The sequence below is a fragment of the Parambassis ranga genome, chromosome 20 (assembly GCF_900634625.1).
Source record: "Parambassis ranga chromosome 20, fParRan2.1, whole genome shotgun sequence".
In the NCBI taxonomy this organism is placed as follows: Eukaryota; Metazoa; Chordata; class Actinopteri; family Ambassidae; genus Parambassis; species Parambassis ranga.
Genome location: NC_041040.1, coordinates 9,724,494 through 9,747,623, shown reverse-complemented (window position 1 = coordinate 9,747,623; position 23,130 = coordinate 9,724,494). Strand labels below are relative to the sequence as shown.

At 42.2% G+C, this 23,130-nt stretch overlaps 2 protein-coding genes across 3 annotated transcripts in view; both read left to right on the top strand.

Annotated features, from left to right (window-relative positions):
* bmi1a (bmi1 polycomb ring finger oncogene 1a) overlaps nt 1-10,595 on the top strand; it is a 12,781-nt gene extending 2,186 nt beyond the window's left edge. The window contains exons 4-16 of one of the 2 annotated variants that reach the window (XM_028433313.1): nt 54-88; nt 1,207-1,218; nt 4,594-4,610; nt 5,352-5,381; nt 6,256-6,396; nt 6,552-6,648; nt 6,910-6,965; nt 7,508-7,555; nt 7,675-7,783; nt 8,341-8,380; nt 8,548-8,646; nt 8,773-8,853; nt 9,319-10,595. In XM_028433313.1, the coding sequence (XP_028289114.1) occupies nt 54-88; nt 1,207-1,218; nt 4,594-4,610; nt 5,352-5,381; nt 6,256-6,396; nt 6,552-6,648; nt 6,910-6,965; nt 7,508-7,555; nt 7,675-7,783; nt 8,341-8,380; nt 8,548-8,646; nt 8,773-8,853; nt 9,319-9,696 (1,143 nt within the window). In that variant the 3' untranslated portion in view covers nt 9,697-10,595. Of the gene's footprint in view, nt 1-53; nt 89-1,206; nt 1,219-2,501; nt 2,908-4,593; nt 4,611-5,351; nt 5,382-6,255; nt 6,397-6,551; nt 6,649-6,909; nt 6,966-7,507; nt 7,556-7,674; nt 7,784-8,340; nt 8,381-8,547; nt 8,647-8,772; nt 8,854-9,318 lie in introns of those variants that run through there. The other variant, XM_028433311.1, reaches the window with a different exon arrangement.
* Nucleotides 10,596-17,673: 7,078 nt separating this feature from the next.
* On the top strand, nt 17,674-21,338 carry spag6 (sperm associated antigen 6). The gene is made up of 11 exons (XM_028433566.1): nt 17,674-17,785; nt 17,860-17,955; nt 18,037-18,203; nt 18,755-18,938; nt 19,022-19,227; nt 19,932-20,105; nt 20,200-20,352; nt 20,470-20,661; nt 20,737-20,853; nt 20,950-21,095; nt 21,275-21,338. The coding sequence occupies exons 1-11, from the start codon at nt 17,761-17,763 to the stop codon at nt 21,336-21,338; spliced, it is 1,524 nt and encodes a 507-aa protein (XP_028289367.1). The 5' UTR covers nt 17,674-17,760.
* The last annotated feature ends 1,792 nt before the right edge of the window (nt 21,339-23,130 follow it).

Sequence of the window (23,130 nt, the reverse complement as noted above, 5' to 3'; positions counted from 1 at the left end):
TCCTTCTGTTTGAAGCTGTGATGTAACTAACAGGTGCATGTTTTGTTTGACAGAACCATAAAAAAGACCTGGAACGCCTGTTAGCAAGGTGAGAATTATAGACCACTGGTTTTTGGTTCCCACTTTGATTATTATGTTTAGGTGTTGAAGAGGTGACAGCATATTTTTCTATAAATTAAACATAATTGTTGACTGAATGTTTTTTGCTGACACCCTGTAACATGCTCCCATTATTTATTGAATATATAATTATGTGAGTATGGCTCAACAGGCTGTGTTTCATGGATTTAGATCTGAGCCATGAAAGGCTGGCTGATAAAGAGCAGCAAATTATAATACACTGTTTGTGGAAGAGACAAAGTATCTGCATCCTGGATAAAGACTTATAATCATTTCTCTGTCTCTCCTCCAGCATAGGAAGGCGTCCACCTCAGATTACCGACGTCTCCTGGCGTCTCCAGTACCACATGAAGGTAGATATATGAGGTAAAAATGTCTTTTTGTTGCTACTTCTGTCATGTGACTCTAAAATGTCCTTTTCCCGACAGAAGAACAGCTCGACAAAGTGAACGAGCCTTCCTACGTGATATCACTGAACACTGAGGTGACACAGCCTGCATGGGCTCACTCTTCTGCTATTCTTGTGTTTTCCTGACAGTCTGTCACGTTTAAAAACTCTGTTTGTTCCTTTGAACAGAAACAAGGATCCTCGCAAAATATCGACTTTACCTGCACAGTGGAGCAGCTACAGGTAGAGGAGCCAGTGATCTGGCATTGGAAATTACTATCTGTTTGTCACCTTTGCGCCTTTACGCATGAAATGCAGCCACTTTATCACAGACAAAAGCATGGGAAACTGTTGACTAATCGAACTGATTAATGTGATGTACTTCTCGTGTTTAAACTGGGAAATTTCCCAACAAAATGCACGTGTTAAATCGTTTTACCTTGTTGGGAATTTCCTGCGCAACAGTCCAGATTTAACAAAATTAAAATAATTTGGACCTATACAGGAAGCAGCACTGTGTGTGTGGTGCATTCAGTTCATCTGAGATAAAAAGGAAAAATGTAACTGACTGCTGTTTGTAGATGTTTGCGTTTGAAGCAGTGATTTGAGGGTGGACTGAAATAATGCGGGCTGGAGTGAGATCTAAATTCCAGATATCGCCGTCCCCGGTCTTTGAATATTAAAATTAAGAATCCCAGATTAATTATTGAGTACAATATTTATTTTTCCTGACAACATCTATGTCGACTTTTATTTTTGCTGTGTTTTTAATCCCGCTTTTTCAGGATTTGGTGGGAAAGTTGAAGGACGCTGCCAAGAGTGTGGAGAAAGCCAGTCAGATGTGATGGGTCCAGGCTCCAGTTTCACTCTCTCACCTCTTTATAGCTTTCTTTGTACTACCTGAGATTTGACATGACATGTGTGCCAACTGAAAAATAAAATCCTGTGTTTCAGTACCGCACTTTCTTTGTCGTGTTGTATGTTTGTGTGGAACAGATGTGGAAGTGTGCTTGAATACGGGTCCAGTTAAGAATCTGATGTGTTTTGTAAACACGCTCCAGCCTGAGTGGGATTTTTGCCATAGTTGCATGACAGCAGTGTATTTTGTTTCCTGCAGCATTCGTTGCAACAGGAGAGTTTTTATTCAGGAGGAGGATTTTTTAAAGAGTGCCAGCAAGACTACATGTCTTTTTTGTGTGAGTAAATTAAGAATTTCGGTTCCTCTCATGAACCTTCTTGCATCCACCTCAGCTCAGAGTTCAAAGCTCCCTCATGCTGAAGCAGCGCGGCGGCTCAGATTCCATAAACATCCGAGATGCCTTCATTTTCAGCGGCGCTGGCTGCGGGATAAAGACTCCAATTCATCAAGTGGAAGTTGTGGCGCATTTTTTTTTCTTCAGATGTCAGCACAGCCTGTGACAAAGGTTTGACACCAGGGCCATTTGTCACACGGACGGATTGGAACCAAGTGCGTGGGTCTTTAAAAGCAACGATCAGCAGAGATTAATACGGCAGCTGCCACGGCGCCCCAGCAGACTTTGGTGTTGCAGTCGGTGAATCGAAGCATTTGACGGTCAAAACGACACGAACGTGTGTGAACGCGTGTGCTGCAGTTATTTTTAACATCACAGAGAGGCGAGGGTGCACCGTGAGCAGCCTACTTTCTGCGCATCCAATCAGGGGAACGTCATATGTTTGATATATTGTGACATATTGTGTTGAAAAGCGCACCAAACTGCACTAATGTGTTATTTCAAATCATGCGTCATGCATTAGTGAGAGCAGAATACACCGACAGTAATTTTTCGGCGCCCTCTGGAAGCCGCCTGTCCTTATTTCAGCTCAACTAAAGCTCAAACTGCTGAATTCTTTCTGAGATGTAGTTGTAAAACCTCTTCGTGTGCACATATCATGTTATTTTGCATCATGTGTAGTAGATTAGGAGAAACAACATACACCGACAGTAATTCCAAGGCACCCTTAAGCAACGAGACCACGTGACCAAAGCGGGGCGGGTCGAACTACAAGCCATTTTGGGGACGGTGTCAGTTTCCACGGAGCACACACACACTGCTGCATTTTACTGGGGGCGAAGCGGTTATTTTGGAGGCAAAGTTATCGCTGCCGAAGTGGAAGCATTCTGGAGCCGAAGCTGAAGGATTTGGATCTTTCGAAGCCGCCGAACGGATAAGCACACGGCGCACAGGCGGCGAGGAAACGAGGAGTTGTATTCGCCACATCTGAATGCGCTCCGGTCCGCCGTGCGCTCTCCGCCACTGACAGCGTCTGCAGCCTGCTTCAAGATGGCGGCTCGGCTCCTAATTCATTTTCTGCTGATCGCCTCCCAACTTTCATTGTCTATTTGCCTCACGACCACGGATTCCCAGCCAAGCCTCCAGGTATGTCTTACTCGATATCGTCTCTAACTAACGGCGTCAGAAGGAGGCGTTTGGGGTTTGCGCTTTTGTGTTTTTTCTACGTAACGATCCAGCGGTGGATGTGGACCTTTCAGCGGTGGCTGCAGCGATCACCGACGTGGAGCTCTGTGTGTGTCTGCGCACCACTTTTTTTGGCAAAAGATGTTCCCCGCTCGGTTTTAAACGCCAATTATTCTTAACGCACACTGCCCGCTGCAGCGTGAAGCGTTCAGGAACCTGTCTGTATAAGTTGATCACGCTCAGGTTTTGTTGTTGCGTCGTTTGGATTTATGTAAAGTGGGAGATCCGTGGCGAGCCAGGCTGGGTTGGCTGAGATGGTAACAGCAGCAAGTGCTCCAAACGGTCTCCCTGTACCCATACTTCCACGCAGCGTGCTCATTTTATAGAGTTGGAATGTTTGTGGTGTTGTGAAGTGGGTGGTGTGTTGTTTTCTGGTAATATGATGATATGTTGGATTTATTAACTTAACTTGGATGGCTCCCATGAACGTGACAGGGAGGCAAACCAGTTCTATGGTGTATAAATGTTTCATGACGGCTGCTGGTAAACACTGGATCATGGTTTAAACAGACAATGGGGCTGTTTATGGTTTGTGGTGTGTTCATCTTATTTCAGAAGAATTAATGAGTTTTTGGGAAATTTAAAAAAATACTGTCGACAGGACGGATAGTATACAAAGAGGAGGCTGCCTCAGCCAAGCAGCCAAGAGGTCTGTAAATTCACTGAATTCTCAGGAGCTGTTTCCAGCTCACTGTTAGTTTGGTGACATTTAAGGTCATTGTGGATTTCAATATTTTCACCTAAACGTTGACGCACAGTGGGGACGTGGATCTGCTCGTGGAGGACAGGCAGGACTGCCTCTCTTTAGGGCTAAAAAAAATGATCATTTCCCCCATGAGTGCTGGTGGGGACCCTGCGTACAGTAATGGCTTAAATTGGTGTATTTCCTTGCGCTCGTTGTGCAGGTTGACAGCCTCACATGTGATAATATAGACGGTGAGAGAGTGTGTGGCTTGATCACAATGAAACCTGTCTGATATTCAACACAGGATAAAAGTTGCCTCTTTGTATTGGCTTCATTGAGTTTCAGCCATTTGGAATATGCAGCTATTTAAATGGGATTTTTCTGAATAGACAGCGGTGAGTATGATGACTTGGCTTCCCCCGGCGCTGACGTTTAACAGGGTTTTTTGTCGAGCTGTTGTTGACCTATAGAGCCTTTACCAGAGGAGTGACTGGGGTTTGAATGCCTTTTCGTTACTTCAGTGACCGGGGAATTCCAGATATTTTCTATATTTGACGTTGTTTTATTGAAAGAATTAAAGATCCAGCAGCTGTTCACGTGTTGGAGACATCGACTCCATATTTAGTCTATAGGTTTAAAAAGGAGAGTCCAAATGGCACAGCCAGGAATGCTAAGCGCGCTGGATGTATACGACTCTGAAGCATAAAGCAATATTCGTTCCCACTATGGACGTCTTTACTTTTGGATTTCTGCTCTGGTTGTCTTGAAGTCTTACAAAGTGAGCGCTCCAGCTCCCACATGGGCAGAAGGAGACCATTTGTCCAAACACCAGTCAATCGATTAATGGCGCAACAGGCTTCCTGCATATATGTGGACATTATCCATCATTGCCCATGTGTGAGGCATCCTTTTGAACGGAGTCGCTGTCCAAACTTGTCTGCAGTGGTCTGTTCAGAGACGGTCAGGAGGAGAGGTCGGTTGGAGCTTTGAGACCAGCCGGGATTCGGGCATGGTGCCGACTGTGACCCACACAGTGTGGGTTCAGAGCTGGACTGGCTGGCTGTCATCCAGCGTTTCAAGACGGCCACCTCCTCATAGTCTGTGGGTTAAAGACTTTTAATGGCTGGTCACTTTTATTCCTTTAGATAAATGCACAGATTATTGTATCCAAACTTTACAGAGATTACAGCCAGATTATTGGTTTTTCAGTCTTTCCCTAAAAAATTGCGTCATGCCGGGTCAATATCGAATAAAAACGGACACTTCGAGTGTCTCCACCACTTCTTCTGTGGTGCTCATAGTCTCTAAATGTAGTTGTTTAATAAAGCGGTTCGATGTGGGTTAAGTTGACAATGGCGCAGAATAAATATGTTCCAGTGTGCGCTTCAACTTCAGCGCAGTCTCTGCTGTCTGGCCATGTTGGTGCTGCACAGTGCCGAATATCGCGCACACGCCATTAAAACCACAAAGCACAGTAAAGCTGGGATCAGTCACCGAGTTGGACACACACACATACACACACTCCTCCTCTGTAGTCCTCATGGGTCTCTCAAGCTTGTGTAAAATCGTTTTTTACCCGTTTCTTTCGCCCCCTTTTGAAGGAACCCTCAGAGCCCCGTTAAACCGATACGGGCTTTTTTTCCTCCACAAAAATGGCTAGCCGTGCTGTCGGCAGCCTGGCAGTCCAGCGGCTGTCTGTGTGCGCGCGGAGGGAGACCTCGGTCCCTCCTCGTTATCGCTCCGCACACCGGCAGCTCGCCGTGCTGTTGTTTTGGTTTTAGACATCCTGTCTTGTTCTGGTCACTGGCGACCAGCCATGTGGGCTAAAAGCAAAATGAGTTGCCCATAGAAACGCTCAGGTTTCCCCACAGCCACTGTGGCACACCTGACGCAGTGAATGCCTCACATCTTCCCCCGTTTAACCCCGGGGCGCCTCAGGGCAGTGGTTAATATTTGTGCCACTAAATGTCCCAAATCGTCTCCGCTGAACGTGTGGTTCTAAAGCGGCGCCGTGAGACGTGGATCTATTTTTATATCATGTCTGTGTTTTCTGAAATATTTTTATTTCATCAGGTTTATTTCCAGCTCTCTGTTCTTTTGACAAAGCTGGACTCGGGCACATAACACATAACCAACAATGTCCAGCCAGCAGATCCCCGTGCAGATCTGAAGGATCATGTTGGTCCAGCAGAAATTGCTGAATGCGCCAAACCTTTTGACGGTGTTGATTAGGCTCGTTCCTCTGACGTCGCCATGTGTTTAAAGTATGTTGATTTAAGATGAGGCGAATGCGCGCTGCGCGGAGCTCCATCGATCTGCATGTGATTGATTTATGATTATTCGCTGCGGTTCAGTCAGGTGACTGCTGCGCCGCTGCCGCCTATCAATCTGCCACCTTTCCCCCTTTGGTTACTTTGACATTAGCATAAAAGATGATGTTGCTTTAACGCAGTCAAACAAGCAGGCGGCCTCTCTGTATTTCTGTCCAAATGGTCCGCTGTGCGCTGTCAGAGAACGCTGCAGCCCTCTGATATACCTCTGCGTTGTTTTGACTTTCCACGCAGGATTGTTTTCCCACTCCACTTCTCTCAACATGCACCGGACCACCAGGATAAAGATCACGGAGCTCAACCCTCACCTGATGTGCGTGCTGTGTGGAGGATACTTTATAGATGCCACCACCATCATCGAATGTCTTCACTCATGTGAGCAAAAAGCTTCCTCCTTAGAGCAGACCTGACATTATTCAGGAAATCCTCTCTGATGACATCTCTATTGACACTCTGTGTGTGTGTGTGTGTGTGTGTGTGTGTGTGTGTGTGTGTGTGAATGTATATATACGTGTTTTTATGGTTTGCAGTTTGCAAGATGTGCATTGTGCGGTATCTGGAAACCAGCAAATTCTGTCCCATCTGTGATGTACAAGTGCATAAAACCAAACCACTGCTCAACATTAGGTGAGAACTTTTTTTCAATATCCAGCCATTATACACTTCATATTTCTCTGTTTATTTACCACATATTTGCTTTAAAGAGAAGTAATCTGCCTCTGTGCGGGTTGAATTAATGCACCTTGTTCATTTTAAGTATCTTTTAGGCTCCCTAAAAACTACTTAGAAACTTCCATATTTCCATATTCTGCCCTGTGTCATCTCATTTATCAGCTGGATCTAGTTTCGCTGATATTCTCAGACTAAGACTCTCTTCCTCTCTTTCAGATCTGACAAAACTCTCCAGGACATTGTGTACAAGCTGGTGCCTGGCCTCTTCAAAAGTAAGAGCATTTCAAATGTTTAGACTTTCAGTCATCCATCATCATTCAGCAGAGCTGAATCGCCAAGGCAACTGCATTCATCACAAACAAGAAGTTCAGAGAGTCTGAGAAAAATGAGATTAAATACTGTTTTAATCAGTTCCCCCCCCTGGAAACGTTACAGATATTTCTACACAGTTATGTTCAGGTTTGGCTGCACTGTGTTGTGTGAAGCTCTGGATTTGTGATGGTTTTTAATGAAGCTGATGTGACAAATGTTTGAAAATATAAGTCTGAAAGACACCTGTTTCACTGCCAAGGCTTCTATCAGTGTGTGGGGTTATGATTAACTGGACTGTGTGGCAGTTTTGACCCAATTTTTCTCCATAATAATAATAAAATAATGCTGTTAAACCGTCACAGACCCTGCTGTGTTCAACAAATATATTCAGATCTGAGGAGAAACCGAGCACCAGTGACTGTGTGTTCAGTCTCAGAATGAATCCTTTGTGAGAAATGAAAGTGAACAGATGTGTAATAATTGACTTTCTGAATGTTTCCAGATGAAATGAAGAGAAGGAGAGACTTTTATGCAGAGCATCCTGTAGATGGTGAGTCAGAGAGCGCCTGAGTTCCGCTTCTGCATCAAGGGCAAAATGAACGTTTGGTTACTGGAGAATTCTGCTTCACAGATTCAGCTCTATTTCTCTGTTTGTTATATTTTCTGCAGCTTCCAACGGATCGAATGAAGATCGTGGGGAGGTGGCGGACGAGGATAAGAGAATTATCACAGATGATGAGATCATCAGTCTCTCTATCGAGTTCTTTGATCACAGCAGGTAGGCTTGTTCTAAAGTTTGTGTGACAGAGTAATATTTATGTTTAAGTGATTCCCCTCAGCAGAAATCATGACCTTTATTTCACTTTTAGATAATGTTGCAGCCAAGTAATGTTAAATATTTGTGGTCTTAGTCCCTACATTGAAACATTCTAGTTCAGTTCATATATATATATATATATATATATATATATATATGCACACATATACACATGTTTATTTTCTTTATTAATATTTTCCCAGTAACATTTTCTTTACAATGTTCTATATTTAACCTACGGATTCACCCAAAATAAAATCATTTTATTCAATGTATTCAGTTCACCTGCAAGCTTCAGACACTGAATCTGTCCTCTTGAGTTTTGTATGCATCCAGTTCTTTTCTTGGAATCTTTGTCTATAAAAACTGTGGATTACATTTAATTTTGATTTATTTATTTTATTGTGTATTTATATGTGATGTTTATTGTTTTTTTTAATGTCATGGTTTACCATGTGATAAAAGTGTAAATAAATGACACAGCGGAATAATATTTGTTCCATCTTTATTCTGTGCAGACTGGGAGGTGCAGCCGAGGACAAGCCGTCCAAAGATCAGGTATGTTCAGCTTTATGTCTGCTTACACCATCTTAAAAAAGGACATTATCCTGAACCATCTGAATGCAGCAAATACTCTTTTCTTTCATTTAAGGTGGACCACTCTTCTCTGTAAATACTTAGATTTTTAGCCGTACATATATCTGACATTGTAATTTGACCTGCAGGTGGCTAACAAGAGGTACCTGCAGTGTCCAGCAGCCATGACCATCATGCATCTGAGGAAGTTCCTGCGCAGCAAAATGGACATCCCCAACACCTACCAGGTCTGAGCACAGAAATATAAAACTGTAATTTGTACTTAAATATTTGATTTGATAACATTTTAAATACATATAATTTAGTCGATGAAATGACTTTATTAAAATGATTTCTTTTGAATTTCTCTTCAGGTGGATGTCATGTATGAAGATGAACCTCTGAAAGATTACTACACATTAATGGACATAGCATATATCTACACCTGGAGAAGGGTAAGACTCATTTATTTCATCCTTAAATGTCTTTCTATGAGTTGCACAATAGGTTTTGCTGTAATTAGATTAATTTGACATTTTAGGACATATTAATTTTTCATTAATTTTCTACATTTTATTTAATCAAAGATAATTTACATCACTTTTCTGTAAATTAAAAAAATATTAGTCTACTTATTAACAAAGTCACAAACACACAGAGAGGAGGGAGATTAAAAAAATCAAATAATTTGACATATGGCTGCAGTATTTAGGTGGTTACCTGAAAAATGGAGACTTACAGATGACATTAAAGTGCATTTTAATTTTAAAATTTGAGTCATGTGCTTCCTCTGCATAGTATGTTCAGACTTTCTGATCCATTCTAATTTAATTTAATTGCCAATTGTATGGTCTACATGATATGACCTCTGTTTGTACTAATGTAAACCCCGGAACTGATTATTGGCGTCTCCTCTGCAGAACGGCCCTTTGCCGCTGAAGTACCGGGTCAGACCCAACTGTAAGAAGATGAAGGTGAGCCACGCTCAGCAGGAAGGACAGAACAGCGCCAGCAGATCCGGTCCAGAGAGCGACTCTGCCAGCGATAAAACCGGGAGTCCCGCCGGGGCTCCGTCCACGTCCTCCTCGCTGCCGAGCCCTGGCACGCCTGCGCAGTCGCCTCACCCTCAGCTCCCACACGGCCCCAATAACAACAACAACAACAACATCAACGGGACTCCTGCCCCTACAACCCCGACCCAGAGCCGACCTTTCACCCAGTTCAGCAGCAGCGGCGGCGGCAGCGGAGGCAAACCCCGGAAGATTTCTCTGAACGGATCGTCGACTTCCTCCGGATGACGCGGGGCTCCGGAGCCGACCGGACCGGACCAGCCAACGCCAGACACCCGCTCAGCTACACTGTCCTCATGCCAACGTAGTTCCATTGTGTAGACAATGTTATCTCTTTCTCTCTCCATTTGTTGTTCTGAATATTATGGCATCATTTGTAAGTTTTAAACGTAGTGGAACCAGAGACATTTCAAAATAAAAGCACGGAGGGAGGCGCGGGTTTTAATATAAAGGCAGGTGCTGAGAAGAAGGGAAGTCTGGCGGCAGAAGGACAATTATCCCCTTTTAAAGCTACATCTTTATTTTACAGACGCGACTGAAGGTTCTGTTTTGTTCTGTCAAATTAAACGTGTTCATCATGATTAGTTCATGTGCGTTGGGATATTTTAAAGCTCAGTTTAAACATGCATGCTCATGGTAACACTTCTTTCTTTTCTAAAGAGGGGTCGGCGTGTTTTTGTTGTTTTTTTTCTCCACAGACGTGTCAGTTTGGAATCTCATGTTCCAATGAAAGAAAAGAAAAGAGTTTGTATAGCGCTGTTGACTCCATGGAAAAAAAATCCTACGGAGGAAAGAAAAAAATCACCTTTACTTTGCCTTTTACTGGAGAAAACAAACTTTGTTGTAGCCGCAGAGGGATGGAGCCGCCGTCCTCTCTGCGCCGTTTTAGAGAATCTGCGTGTAAATAGAAACAAGAAGCATATTTAATCAGCGATGATGTTATTCTCTCTGTTCCCCTTTCTTCTGAGGGAACGACCCGGGCTCCTGTTCAGCTTCATTTCATGCTCAATGACAGATGTTTTGATGTCTCTGTTTTCCGTATTTGTATCGCTCGATTGTATGGACAACTTATTGTATTGTTACTGTTGCACAGTATAAAACATCTAAATAAAAACATTTTACACTTATGCACACGGGTTCCGTTGTGTTTTTGGGAGGTCGCAGCTCAGTCTGATGTTTTTGTAAACCAAATAAAGGAATCATTGAAATGAACAGACGGCGCAGATCAGCGCCAGATGTCGGTCTGAAGCAGCAGATAACTGCGTCAAAGAGGCGCAGAGCAGGCGCAGACCTGCCTCAGGTTTCTGAATACATTTAATCAAGATAAGAAGCATACATTATTTATATAATATCATATTTTTTAATCGCCTAACCTGCGCTTTCTACATTTTATCTGCATTAAATCAACAGCTTTTCATTGCAGTAAAAATGTAATCAGTCGTGCGATAAAAGAATAATATTTGATTAATTTATGTTTAGTGTTTTTATTTAATTTGTTTGCTAACAAATTTAATTATTTGATTCTAAAAGTGAATAAATTACTATATATTAATAATAATGTTAAATGAAAAAATAAATTAATATAAAATAATAATTAAAAATATACATAATTAAAACAAACATCGAGTGATTTACTTTAATTTACTCTTATTAACAATCAGAGAAACACTTTTATATCCTAACAAAAAACAACATATAAAGAAATTATTAAAAAATATTACTCACATGCGCTGTGAGGCTAATTAAATTTAATGTATTAATTATCTTTACAGTTGAAAGAATAACTAAATTAAATATAAGCTAAGATTATGTGGGCTTTCGTTTAAAAATATAAATATATTACAGAGCTTTAAAAAAACTACAAGCTTAGAAAAAAAGAATCCGTCATTGTGACATTTTCCGCAGACGCTCAGTTGAGATGTATCATGGACTCTCCTGCTCTGACATCTCTTCATTACTGTGTGGGCATTTTAAAAACGTTTTATAACGACACGAATAAAGAGTTTCCTAAAACATTTCCAGTGTGACTAAAGTGTCTTTTGAACGGATTATGGATTAAATGTGCTTCAAAAACGCTGCTCTTTATTTGAAAAGTCCTCATCACTGGTGGTTACTTGGACCACGATGTCCAAATTACTATTTAAACTTTTAGTTACGACAGTTTGTCACTATGTTACATCCATTATTCCATTTTCAGTTCCTACCTGATGTTTATGGTGGGACAGGTTTGAGAGACGGATACTCTGAAGTGTCCTTCTTGACTGCAGCAGCAACGTCAGAACCAAAGAGGGTCATACTGGACATATTGGGTGCTGCCAAATGGAAGTAGTACTGTAAAAGAATAAAGTATTAATTCAGTATAACTCCGCGAGAGAAACTGCAAGAAGTGTGTAGCTACTAAAACACTGATTTTCCTCCTGCAAAAATGTTTTTTTTCCCATTTTTGCTGTAAAAATAAAAAAGCTGCGAAAAGTCAGATTGTCAAGGCAACATGGTGCCATGTGCTTTAACAATCTACTGGAGTCAAAGAGCTTATATTAGCTCTGCCAACTTGGATTTTTTTTGTTCAGCTGATGTTTCTCTGATGACAACAATGATTTTTCACTTTTTCACTTAATTAAAACGGTTTCTCTGTAAAAGAGGTTCAGTGTAACAACAAGTCTCTTCTAAACTTCTCAATCACGCACATTTCTACAGAACTCTGCAGCAAAGGTGACGAACACCTGCACAGACGTTACTGTGACAAAGGACCAACAACACAGGGCTGAAATGACGTAGAATTTCCTCTACTTTGACACAGTGACACGTCTTGAAATGAAAAGAGACTTCCAGAGTTTTGCTGCCTCCCTGTTCTGATTAATGTTCACAGCAAAAGCTTTGTTTAACATTAACAATGAAGCAACGTGAGCTCCGCAGACTTTAAACCTGAACCTTGAATGTGCAGGTAACTCAGGCAGCAGGTAACTCAGGCAGCAGGTAACTCAGGCAGCAGGTAACTCAGGCAGCAGGTAACTCAGGCAGCAGGTAACTCAGGCAGCAGGTAACTCAGGCAGCAGGTTTAAAGTCTGCTGCCTGAGTTACCTGCACATTCAAACACAGCTGTCTCTGAGGAAGCGCACAGTCTGCACCAAACACCGCAAACCACCGCGCTAACTCTGGATAAACAGCTCCTTTAAACCAGGACAACACACGTCACCGTGACACTGGTCCTAAACACACTTACCGATTTACCGGTTTAGAACAAAGTTACTCCACGAGTCCACACCTGCTTCACATCAAATCACTCCCTCACTATTCCAGGCAAAACTCCTCATCCGTGCTTCGGTTCAAACCTCCCGCTCAGGGCACAAAGGTGAGGATAATGCGCATGCGCAGCGACGTGCGTGAGACGAGACATATGTCTGTGTGGTGCTGCGATTGTCCTCGTTGTTTTCTCGTTTAAAGATGACGACAAGTTAAAGGACAGTCAAACGGAGGTTTGCTGAGGCAGCGGGATTTTCTGGTTGTACAAAGCAGAGATTCAATTTAAACTAAAATTCATTTAAACATAAAAAAAAAAATCTGAAAATTATTATCCGAAAATGATCTGACGATTATGACCAAAGAGATTCATGTTTTACAGAGACCGAAACATTTACTGAAAAACTAAAATTATTAACCCCATTATAAAAGTGTCAATTTTTAATAAAAAAAATAAAAAAATAAATGGGGTAAATTTAGGGCGATTAAAATAGATTTTGCATTTTTTTAACTTATAAAAGGTTTTCTGTCAAGAATTTGACAACTCAACCCAGCGCATGATACAAGTGACCTGAAGGTCTTTGCTGAAAATCTGAGGAACAAAGAACACAAGAAAATTAAAAAAATGTAATTTCTTTTTTTTTTTTTTGATGAATGGGACAGCACATTTATTATTGAGTTAAGAAACAAAACGTAAAAAAGCAATTCATTTGCAATAATAGAAACATGATGAATACAGTTTTTTATAGTAGGCTAGTAGTCCACGATGTTTTTGTTGAAAATGACATGTTTCTATAATTAGCTCATTTTTTGTGACCTTATAATGAAAACTAGCTTAAACATTTATCACTTACATGATGACACACCAACAAGAGCTTTCAGTTTTGATGATGCAGTCTCACAGCTGGGATTTAGCAACAACACGTTTTTACTTATCAGGTGAGAAAATAAAAAGTGTCCTATTCAACCATATGTCCCAATTACCCAAAATAAAAACAAAGTTTGAGGCTCATCTCCTGAGGAATCCTAGCTTAGAAATCTCTCAGGACATGGACCCTGGTGTTTAGACACAGATTTAGTCAGAACTTTGTGCAGCTCAGTCAGTAACATTCACTTTGCTGCAGACTGCTGCTGTTCAGATTCAGATTCAGATTCAGACTCACTGGAGAACCCTAACAGCATTATACTACCACTGTGTGACTGTGGAAACTGTTCTTTGGGTTATATGTGTCTGCTTTCTATCTCCAAACAACAACATCTCCGTGTCAAAAGAGCTCCAGTTTCCTCCAGCCTGTCTCATCTTCCTCCAGGTTGTCCCTGTTCAGTCTGGCTTGGAGGTGTCTTTTCTGCAGAAGTGGAGTTTTCTTGGCCTCTAACTTTGTCCAGTCCTGTACAGGACTCTTGTTTCTCTGACATTAAATTCCAGACTAAGCCAAATAATTCACCTCAGAGCCTTTTCTTTTTTCTTCATTTTTTTTGCTTTCCACCTGTTTTATTCTTTTCCTGCATTTACAATCTTCTTTCTTAAGACTACTCTTTTTTCACTTGTTACTGTTTCTTCTTTGGGATAATAACATAAACACACAATACACCACTTGTTTATTTCTTTCCTTTTCTGTTATTAAGAAGAAATTGAAATCATTATAGGATATACCTGACCTAATTATCTGCAGGCCTGCACACTGCATCTCCAGAGAGAGCGAGAGAGAGGAAGAGAGAGAGAGAGAGAGAGGAGAGGGACAGAGAGATGTGCAGATCAGTTAAAGACAAGATCATGGGAGCTGCCACACGACGCGATCTAACCTGCGCAATAACCCCGAGCTGATCCACGACCCGATAAGATCTGTAACCACCATCCACCTGCAGTGAACACCCAGTGGTGTAACTTCAGGACAGTTCCTGCCGTTACTGAAACACACTCACTGTAAGCCAGAGCGCACTGACAGCGTCAAAGTTCACAAAAGTAATAACACACATGACTTTTTATTGGTTAACTGGAGTGACCGAGGCACAGTGACCCTTATAATAATCCAGGCTTCTCTCCATCAAAGAGTGATGAAGACACAGCAGCTATAAACAGTGTTTTTATGTTGGTTCCGATTGTCTGTTAAATCTTAATCCTATAAATTAAGAATAATAAAGTGTAGAAATACAAAAACAATGTTCACAAAAAGCTCTGATGTGTGGATTTATATTTATTTAAAATTAAATTCAGTCCACAAAATTAATTTAGTCTTGTCCCTCATTGTGTGTCACACACTGTTCAGGTTTGTTTTTAGACCTGTTCTACTATCAGGCTGATCATCTGCCGCAGAAATAGTGAGATTATCAGGTAAATTATTCATAATTCCCTATAATAACTTCTTACAGCACATGTGACAGAAATCTTGTATTTACAAAAAGGAAAGCCTCCGTTGTCTGGGGTCATCTGAGGACACAAGCACACATAAAAAAATAAAATGTCCACGTTCCACAGCACCACGCTCAGTGTTTTTAGTGTTTAAAGTCATCACCCGCTTCGAGGTTGTGTTTTTCTTTGAATTGTGCAACATATCCGCACAAGTCTTTCAGCGGGAACAAACAGAGATGTGTAACTGCACTCTCACTCTGACCATGTTTCTAAGAAACGCCAATAAGGTGTTGATCCGAGAGTGAGTCATCTTTGCAGGAGACGATCTTTGAGCAGGAGCAGCAGAACCAGAGCAATATATCTGTGGATGCTCTCATTCATCCAGGTCAGTTGCCTCGATTTAAACTCTTGGAAACCAGAGCAGTAGAGTAAAACAGAGTAGCGACAATTCCACAGACTCCCCCTGTAAAAAAATGGCGGACCTTACTTCCGGGTTATGGAGACGCCAATAGTTCCAAACAAGGGATGGAACTCTGTTGATTTTATTGGCTCGTCAAGAACAATCACCAAATGCAAATTGGTTTGCATGAAATGTCCACATTGATGTTAAAAAGTGAATAGTTGTAAGGGGCTAAGTCAAAGCTTGTTAAGCAGTAAGTTATGATATCATTATCTTTCACATGGTCAAGTGTATTTCTTGTGTTAGCAGACACTTCTGTTGTGATTCTGTTTTATTTAGTACGTGTTAGTGTCAGTATAAATTTATCTTTTTTCAGCTTTAGCCTGCTAGTTAGCTAGCTTGACTTTGACCAGCTGCTGAGATTTAACCACTAACTACAAATTACTACAATTGAGACTCCATAATTATATGGACATATATATATATATATATATATATATATATGTCAAGCTACTTCACTACTGTACTACATTACAGCCTATGTATGTGAACATAAGCAGTCACTGAAAACATGTCATCCGACAGCTTTAATAGCAAAGTGTCCTCCACACTGGCCCTGTCATGACAGACCGTGGCCCCTCACTGACTGGTCCCTGGCAGTCGCTGACCTCTGATTCATCGTCTCCTCATTTGCAAACTGTTCTCCCTCAATATCTGCCCAGGAGTTATTGCTGTTATTGCTATATATATATATATATATATAAAAATATGGTGCAGTGAAACAATTCTGTTTTCTCTTTATTTTCTTGTTCACAGGTTAACACACACTCACACACAATTGTTCATTTCAATAATTCCTTAATAAAACCATGTTTATTGGACAACTCTTGTAACCACCCATCCTTATTTCAGACCATCAGCTGTAACATAAATTGCAAGTGTGATCAAACAGCTGCTTGAAGAGATATTTTGTTATGTTATTTAACATTTATCTAAGTATTCAAGCATAATACTGCAGGTGGTTCTTTGATAGATCTAATACACGAGTAAGGCTTCATCTTAACATCTGCATGGTTCTGGGTTCTCCTCTATGATTCTCAAAATGGTGAATAAAACACCTTATGATAGGAGTGACTTTTTAAATCTTATATTACAGTCCATAACCCACTCCACAGAGTCTCTGAGGAATAATCTCATCGCCACAGAGGCACGAACATTTATTTGTGGGTTAAATATATTTTCTCCTTTGTTCAGCTCATATCTTTCATTAATGTTAACTGAACAGCCTGATGAGGGAGATAGAGGTTGTCTATAGGCTGTATCTGCTAAAATACAACACATGATAGATGCTCACCTCAGTCTCACTCACCCGGGACAAACCGGGACATATTAGTGTATCCACACGCCTCCCGATCTAACACTTTCTAAATAATAAATGCAGTACTTTAAGTGGTCCACACCACTACTCAAAGGCATAACTGACACAAATGGAAATATACATTTGTGGGGTTTATTTTGATATTTACCATGAAATAAGGCACTCGCTGCTATCTTTCTGTGACGGGTCACACATGTCTGAAGAGTGCAGCTCCACGTTACCACGGCTTCACAAATGCCAATGCCCATCAGGTGGATTCTGAGATTTTTATTAGTCCTGCAACACAGCAGAGGACACGGCAGAAGCATGGGTTAGCATCAGTCTCGGGACAAATCTGCATCCGAACACGTGGAATGAAATCAACATTTAAGCTAGGTTAGCTTCACTAACAAAGTCTCTAAACAATGCTTTATGGGCTACAGTCTCAGCAAATGCTCACCCCAGTTAGCGTGAATCATATCACCAATCTTACACAGTAAAATATTAACGTAACAACATCAAACACTCAGGAAAAATCAATAATTGTCCCGGACCGTGCGAGAGCATGTCTTACCATAACAACGTCCTCTCTCCTCTGTGCAGTTCCCATGCCTCCGCCACATCGATAGATGGCGGTGTTGCGCCTGTTTCGCCATAAATTTAATATGGACTTTTCTACCCCGTTACATTTTCCATAGAAATAAACGGCAGCACGCAGTTTGTTTGGAACTATTGAGGCTTACATGAACCATGTGATCACTGTAGCGGCGACATCAAACCATGACATCAGAGCGTGTCGCTCTGAGCAGAACGTTCAGCTTCCTGTCCGTTACCGCGGCAACACTTAAACACAACAGAGTCTGCCGCTGCAGCGATCCAGCCACTAAAAACACAAACAGGAATCTAAAGGAGTGAGGTTCGTGCCTTTGAGGAGGAGGCGTCACGATGAGCCAACGACAGATAATCCAAGGTGAGATTCATCAGCTGTTTTCATTCAGGAGCAGGAAGCCTGGGCTGATATTCACTGTCTGTCATTGTCTGCAGCGTTTGAGCAGTATCAGAAGTCAAGGATGCAGTTTGTGCAAACTGTTGCTGATATGGCAACAAGACAACAAAATATAGAGCTCCTTCAAAAAGCAGGTAAGTAACAAAAAAATGTCAACCACCACCTGCTGCTGTCAGAGTTTGTTACTTAGCACTGACCTGGCTCCTCTCCTGCAGGTGTGATTTCCATGCTGCGTCCCCTGCTGCTGGATGTGGTCCCCAGCATCCAGCAGACGGCAGCTCTGGCTCTGGGCCGCCTAGCAGAAAACAATGATAACCTGGCTGAGGCTGTAGTAAGGGAGGACATTCTGCCCCCGCTGGTCCAGTCTCTGGCCTCCCAGAATGTTAGTATCTCATTCCAGTTGTAATGGAGTTGCTGGTGTGATTGTGTGTGTGTGTTTGAGAGAGAGAGCGAGAGAGAGAGAGAGAGAGAGAGAGAGAGAGAGAGAGAGAGGGAAGAGACAGCCACCCTGCAGGACCTCGGGGTCAGCCCCCCTGAATGTGAGGATGTGTGTTGGGCTAACTTGGCAGCTCGCCTGGGGGCTACTCCAAAGCCTAAGAGCCCTTTAACGTGAGAGCAGCTAGGCCTTTGTTTTCCCTCTCTGCCTCCCTCTCAGCCCACTCAGGGGCTCAGAATAGAAGGAGGGGAGGTCTACTTTCAGTCTCATGCTTGAATCTTAAATTTGGATTCCATTCACTTGGTTGAATATAACAGTTTTTACTGCAGAATTTTAGTCCTGGGTGGAAAATCTCCACTGAAACCTGGAAAAAAAACAGTACTGAACACAGAAAACAGATCAGAGTGATACCTCCTGACTTTAGATATTTTTCCTTACAGGTCCTGTATGTTAAATAATTCATCTAAAGTGTGTTTAATGTGTGGTTTTCTGTGCAGAGGTTCTATAAGAAGGCAGCAGCATTTGTCTTGCGTGCCATCGCCAAACACTCCCCTGAGCTCTCCCAGGCTGTGGTGTCCTGCGGGGGGGTGAATGCTCTGGTTCTTTGCCTAGAGGATTTTGACCCAGGGGTGAGGGAGGCTGCTGCCTGGGCTCTGGGCTTCATCGCAAGGCACAATGCATGTAAGGCGCTCTGATTTCCTTCTGCTTTGTCTCACAGAGGACACACACACACCTCTCTCTCTTTACCTTGTGTCCCCATATAGCGCTGTCTCAGTTGGTTGTAGATGCAGGTGCTGCCCCCCTGCTGATGCAATGTCTCCAGGAGCCTGAGATAGCCCTCAAACGCATCGCAGCCTCCTCTCTTAGTGATATCTGTAAACACTCGCTGGAGCTGGCCCAGACTGTGGTGGACACCGGGGCCATTGCACACCTGGCACGGATGATCCTCAACCCGGACGCCAAGCTTAAGGTGAGCCTGGATTAGTGTGTGTTTAGATGTTGTGTCTCTGCAGAGCAGCTGCTTCTTTAACTCAGCCTGTGATGACAAGAATCAAAGAGACAGCAGCCTCTTTGTTTTCCAGCTACAAATAATTATATTCTCTATTCTATAATTATAATAAAACAAATTTTCATGGTGATAATATAAGCAGATAATATATGATCTGTTGCTTCAACAAATATGTTAGGAAAAACTTAATGTCTTAATATATTGCCACTGATTAATTAATTATAATTATTCATCACAAAAAACAAAACAATAATACAAAATACTTGAAAATAGTCCTTTTTCTCCTACACATTGTGTGTTATAAAGATTGACAATATGGAACAGAAGAAAATATTTTACATACCAACATCTCCATCTTATTAGCCAATGGCTAATATTTCATACTTGCTGATAACATTGTGCAATTATACGTATAAATGAGTTTTCAAGTTTTCAGTTCATTATTATTATTAAAAAGCCACAAGAAAAAAATGTATTTATCTTTAATTTAGAGCCATTTGGCAGCTTGAGATGCAGATTTTTGTAACTTAAACAATTACTCAAAACAAAAAAAAAACAAAAAACATGATAGTCCAACATATGATGCAAATTGTTGGATGAGAAATTCATTTTACATGATATTTAATCATTGATTCTCTTCCCTCTTGCCTCTTCCCTTCATACAGAGGCAGGTGTTCTCGGCGCTCAGTCAGATCAGCAAGCACTCGGTCAGCCTGGCAGAAATGATTGTTGATGCTGAGATCTTCCCCGCGGCGATGGCCTGCCTCAGAGACCCAGACGATTATGTCAGGAAAAATGTCATCACGCTGATGCGGGAGGTGGTGAAACACACACCTGAGGTATACCGCACAGATTCAGATGTTTGTTAACACACACACATACACACACATGTGAAATAACACTGTCTGGATGTGTGTGTGTTTTTTCTCCCAGCTGGCCCAGATGATTGTGAACTGCGGTGGCCTGGTTACGGTGATCGACTACCTGGACGATTCTCGGGGAAACCTGCGGCTGCCTGGGGTCATGATGCTGGGATATGTGGCGGCTCACAGTGAGAACCTCGCCATGGCTGTCATCCTCTCCAAGGTGTTCATATGTCTTTGCATGACAGTCACTAAATCCAGAGACATTCCTTCACATTTGGTATGTAGGTCACATTGGCCTAACAGCTTCTGTTGTGCCGTGTGCCTTCCTGTCCTGCAGGGGGTGCCCCAGCTGGCCCTTTGTCTGTCTGAGGAGTCTGAGCAGCACATCAAGGTAGCCATCGTCTGGTCACTGGGTCAGATAGGACATCACACACCTGAGCACGCCAGGGCAGTGGCCACAGCCGGCCTGCTGCCCAAGCTGCTGCAGCTCTACATGGATGCCAGCAGCTCCGAGGACCTGCAGGCCAAAGTGAGACGCTAAGGCTGCAACACAAATAACCATCAGAAGGGATGGTGCCTCACCTGTCTTCTATTTTTTATCCAGAGTAAGAAGGCTCTGAAGAGCATCCTACAGAAGTGCACCGATGTGCCATTGCTGGAGCCCCTCCTCTACGAAGCCCCCAGCAACATCCTTAAACATGTGGTCTGCCAGTTCAGCAAGGTGAGAGAGGCCGAAGAGGCTGATCACTTCTATACATATTTCAATACATGCTTTTCTATTCATCTTACACTGTCCCTGTTCTTCCTTCTTCAAAAGGTGCTGCCTAAAGACAGCAAGGCTCGCCGTCTGTTTGTCACCAGTGGGGGCCTGAAGAAGGTGCAGGAGATCGACGCTGAAGCCGGCTCTCCTCTGCAGGAGTACATCAATGCCATCAACGGCTGTTTCCCTGAGGAGATAGTCAGGTACAGAACCCAGCACATGCATGCTAACAGCTAACTTCTCCAAACTGAGTGATGCACAATAGATCATCAACTTCTTCATGTCCCTTAGAAGCTAAATAAAAACAATTTATGGTGCCTGTAAAAAGTGGATCAAAATGAGAATTTAAAGTAATGATAAGAGCTGTGTGTGTGTGTTTCAGGTACTACTCACCTGGCTATTCTGAGGTCCTGTTGAAGCGGTTAGAGAGCTACCAGCCAGCCTGATGTCAGTTCCATAAATAATATGAATTGTACATACCTTTATGTTTCTTCGTGTGTAGTTGTTTCTAGATTGTCTTCATATTTTTGCACATTTATTTGAATGTGTGTAACTGCAAAGGCTCAGAGCAGACCAATAAAAGACAGCAACCCAATTAAGTGTCACCAGAAATCAATATCTGTTCCTGCTTAAAACATGAAATAACTGCTGCACATCCACTTCCTGTGTTGAGTACAGAGAGGTCAGAGGTCAGGGTCAGTGACAGAGCAGCAGGTGGAAAGGATTTCATGATACCTGCTGACATATTTGAACATTGCACAGACAAAGCTGTGGTTTGTTTTCTTCCACAATAATACACACACAAACAAAAGTGATCGGAACGTTCCTTTAATTATTCAGACTCTCTCTCGCGTCTTATATAACGTCGTGCAATAAGAAGCATAAAATAGCACCTTAGGTAATGCTGTTTGCTGCCATTTTCAGTGCTCAGACTGCCCCCTGGCGGCCGCAGCTCGTCGCTGCAGCTGCTGTGTGCGTGTGCGCGCACAGCAGCTGCAGCGCACATGGCGAGCCGCTCTTTGTTTATTGTCTGCAGGGTTTGTCTCCCCGCTTGTTCTGCACATTGTAGCGACGGCGCAAATAAAACCCGGGCCCCTTACCGCAGCGCAGAACCAAGCGTGCTGCGGCTGCAGCTGCCGCCGCCCCGCCTCCTCACAGACCCGTGTTACTGCACCAGATTTTAACGCTGGTTGGGATTAAAGGCGAAAGAGTTAAACGTTCAAACCGTGTTTTCCTACATCGTGAATTGACAAGAAGCAAAGCAGGACTTCCTCTTGCAGCTCGGTGTTCAAAGCTAAGAGAACCCATTATAGGCTTCGGACCGAGGATCGTAGGAACCAACACAGGCAGCTCCAATCCCCAAAGTGCTCCAAAACACAATCTGGGATTTTCCATAATCTGACTCTCCTATTAAACAGTGCAGATCTCGCATCGCGTCCATTTGCGCAATATAGGTTGGTAAAGAACATACAGCCTACCAATGCATCTACAAGAAGCCTACAATTATTTCTATATTTCATATCGATGTGAAATAGAAACATTTCGTTCAAATTCAAATATTACAACCACACTGTGAGGGTTAAACGCAGGCAGGACGCTGCAGGCTGCGCACATGAAAGATGTGAAACCATCACGACCTTCGCACATAAACACGTTCGTTATCAGGCTGTGTAAAAATTCAAAGCGTTATTGAAATGTATTGGAACTCACAGATGTATCCTTGCGGGGAATTTTAGTAAAAATACAAACGAATGTTCTTTTCCTTTTAAATCGCTCATTTATTCACCTCTGGCACGTGAAGAGAGAGCAGGTTCTGAAGACCTGCATGTGTTCGCGCTTCCATCTAAAATCTATTTGTAGGCTCTCATGTGGTTTTTCGCCTCTTCGATGACAAACACGCTGATCGAAATGAATATTTAAATTTTTAATACAATACTAACCTTCATATATTTAGAGTGATCTGATGGATAAAAGAGGAAAACGTAATTAAATTCAGAATAATGGCTGCTGCGAAAATACTAAAATAAATGTATTTATTTATGACCTAACAGCCTTTCACTTTTAAATGTATGGAAATATTTTTATCATGTAGCCCATTGTACCGGAGCCCGAGCATGTTCCGTCCAGTCTTTGGTAACTCTGAACATTTCTTTCCCAGACAGATGTGGGAATTTCATTGGGAAAAATGTTTTGGAAAAAAAAAAAAATCAGTGCGTAAAAATACGTTTAAGGCCTTTT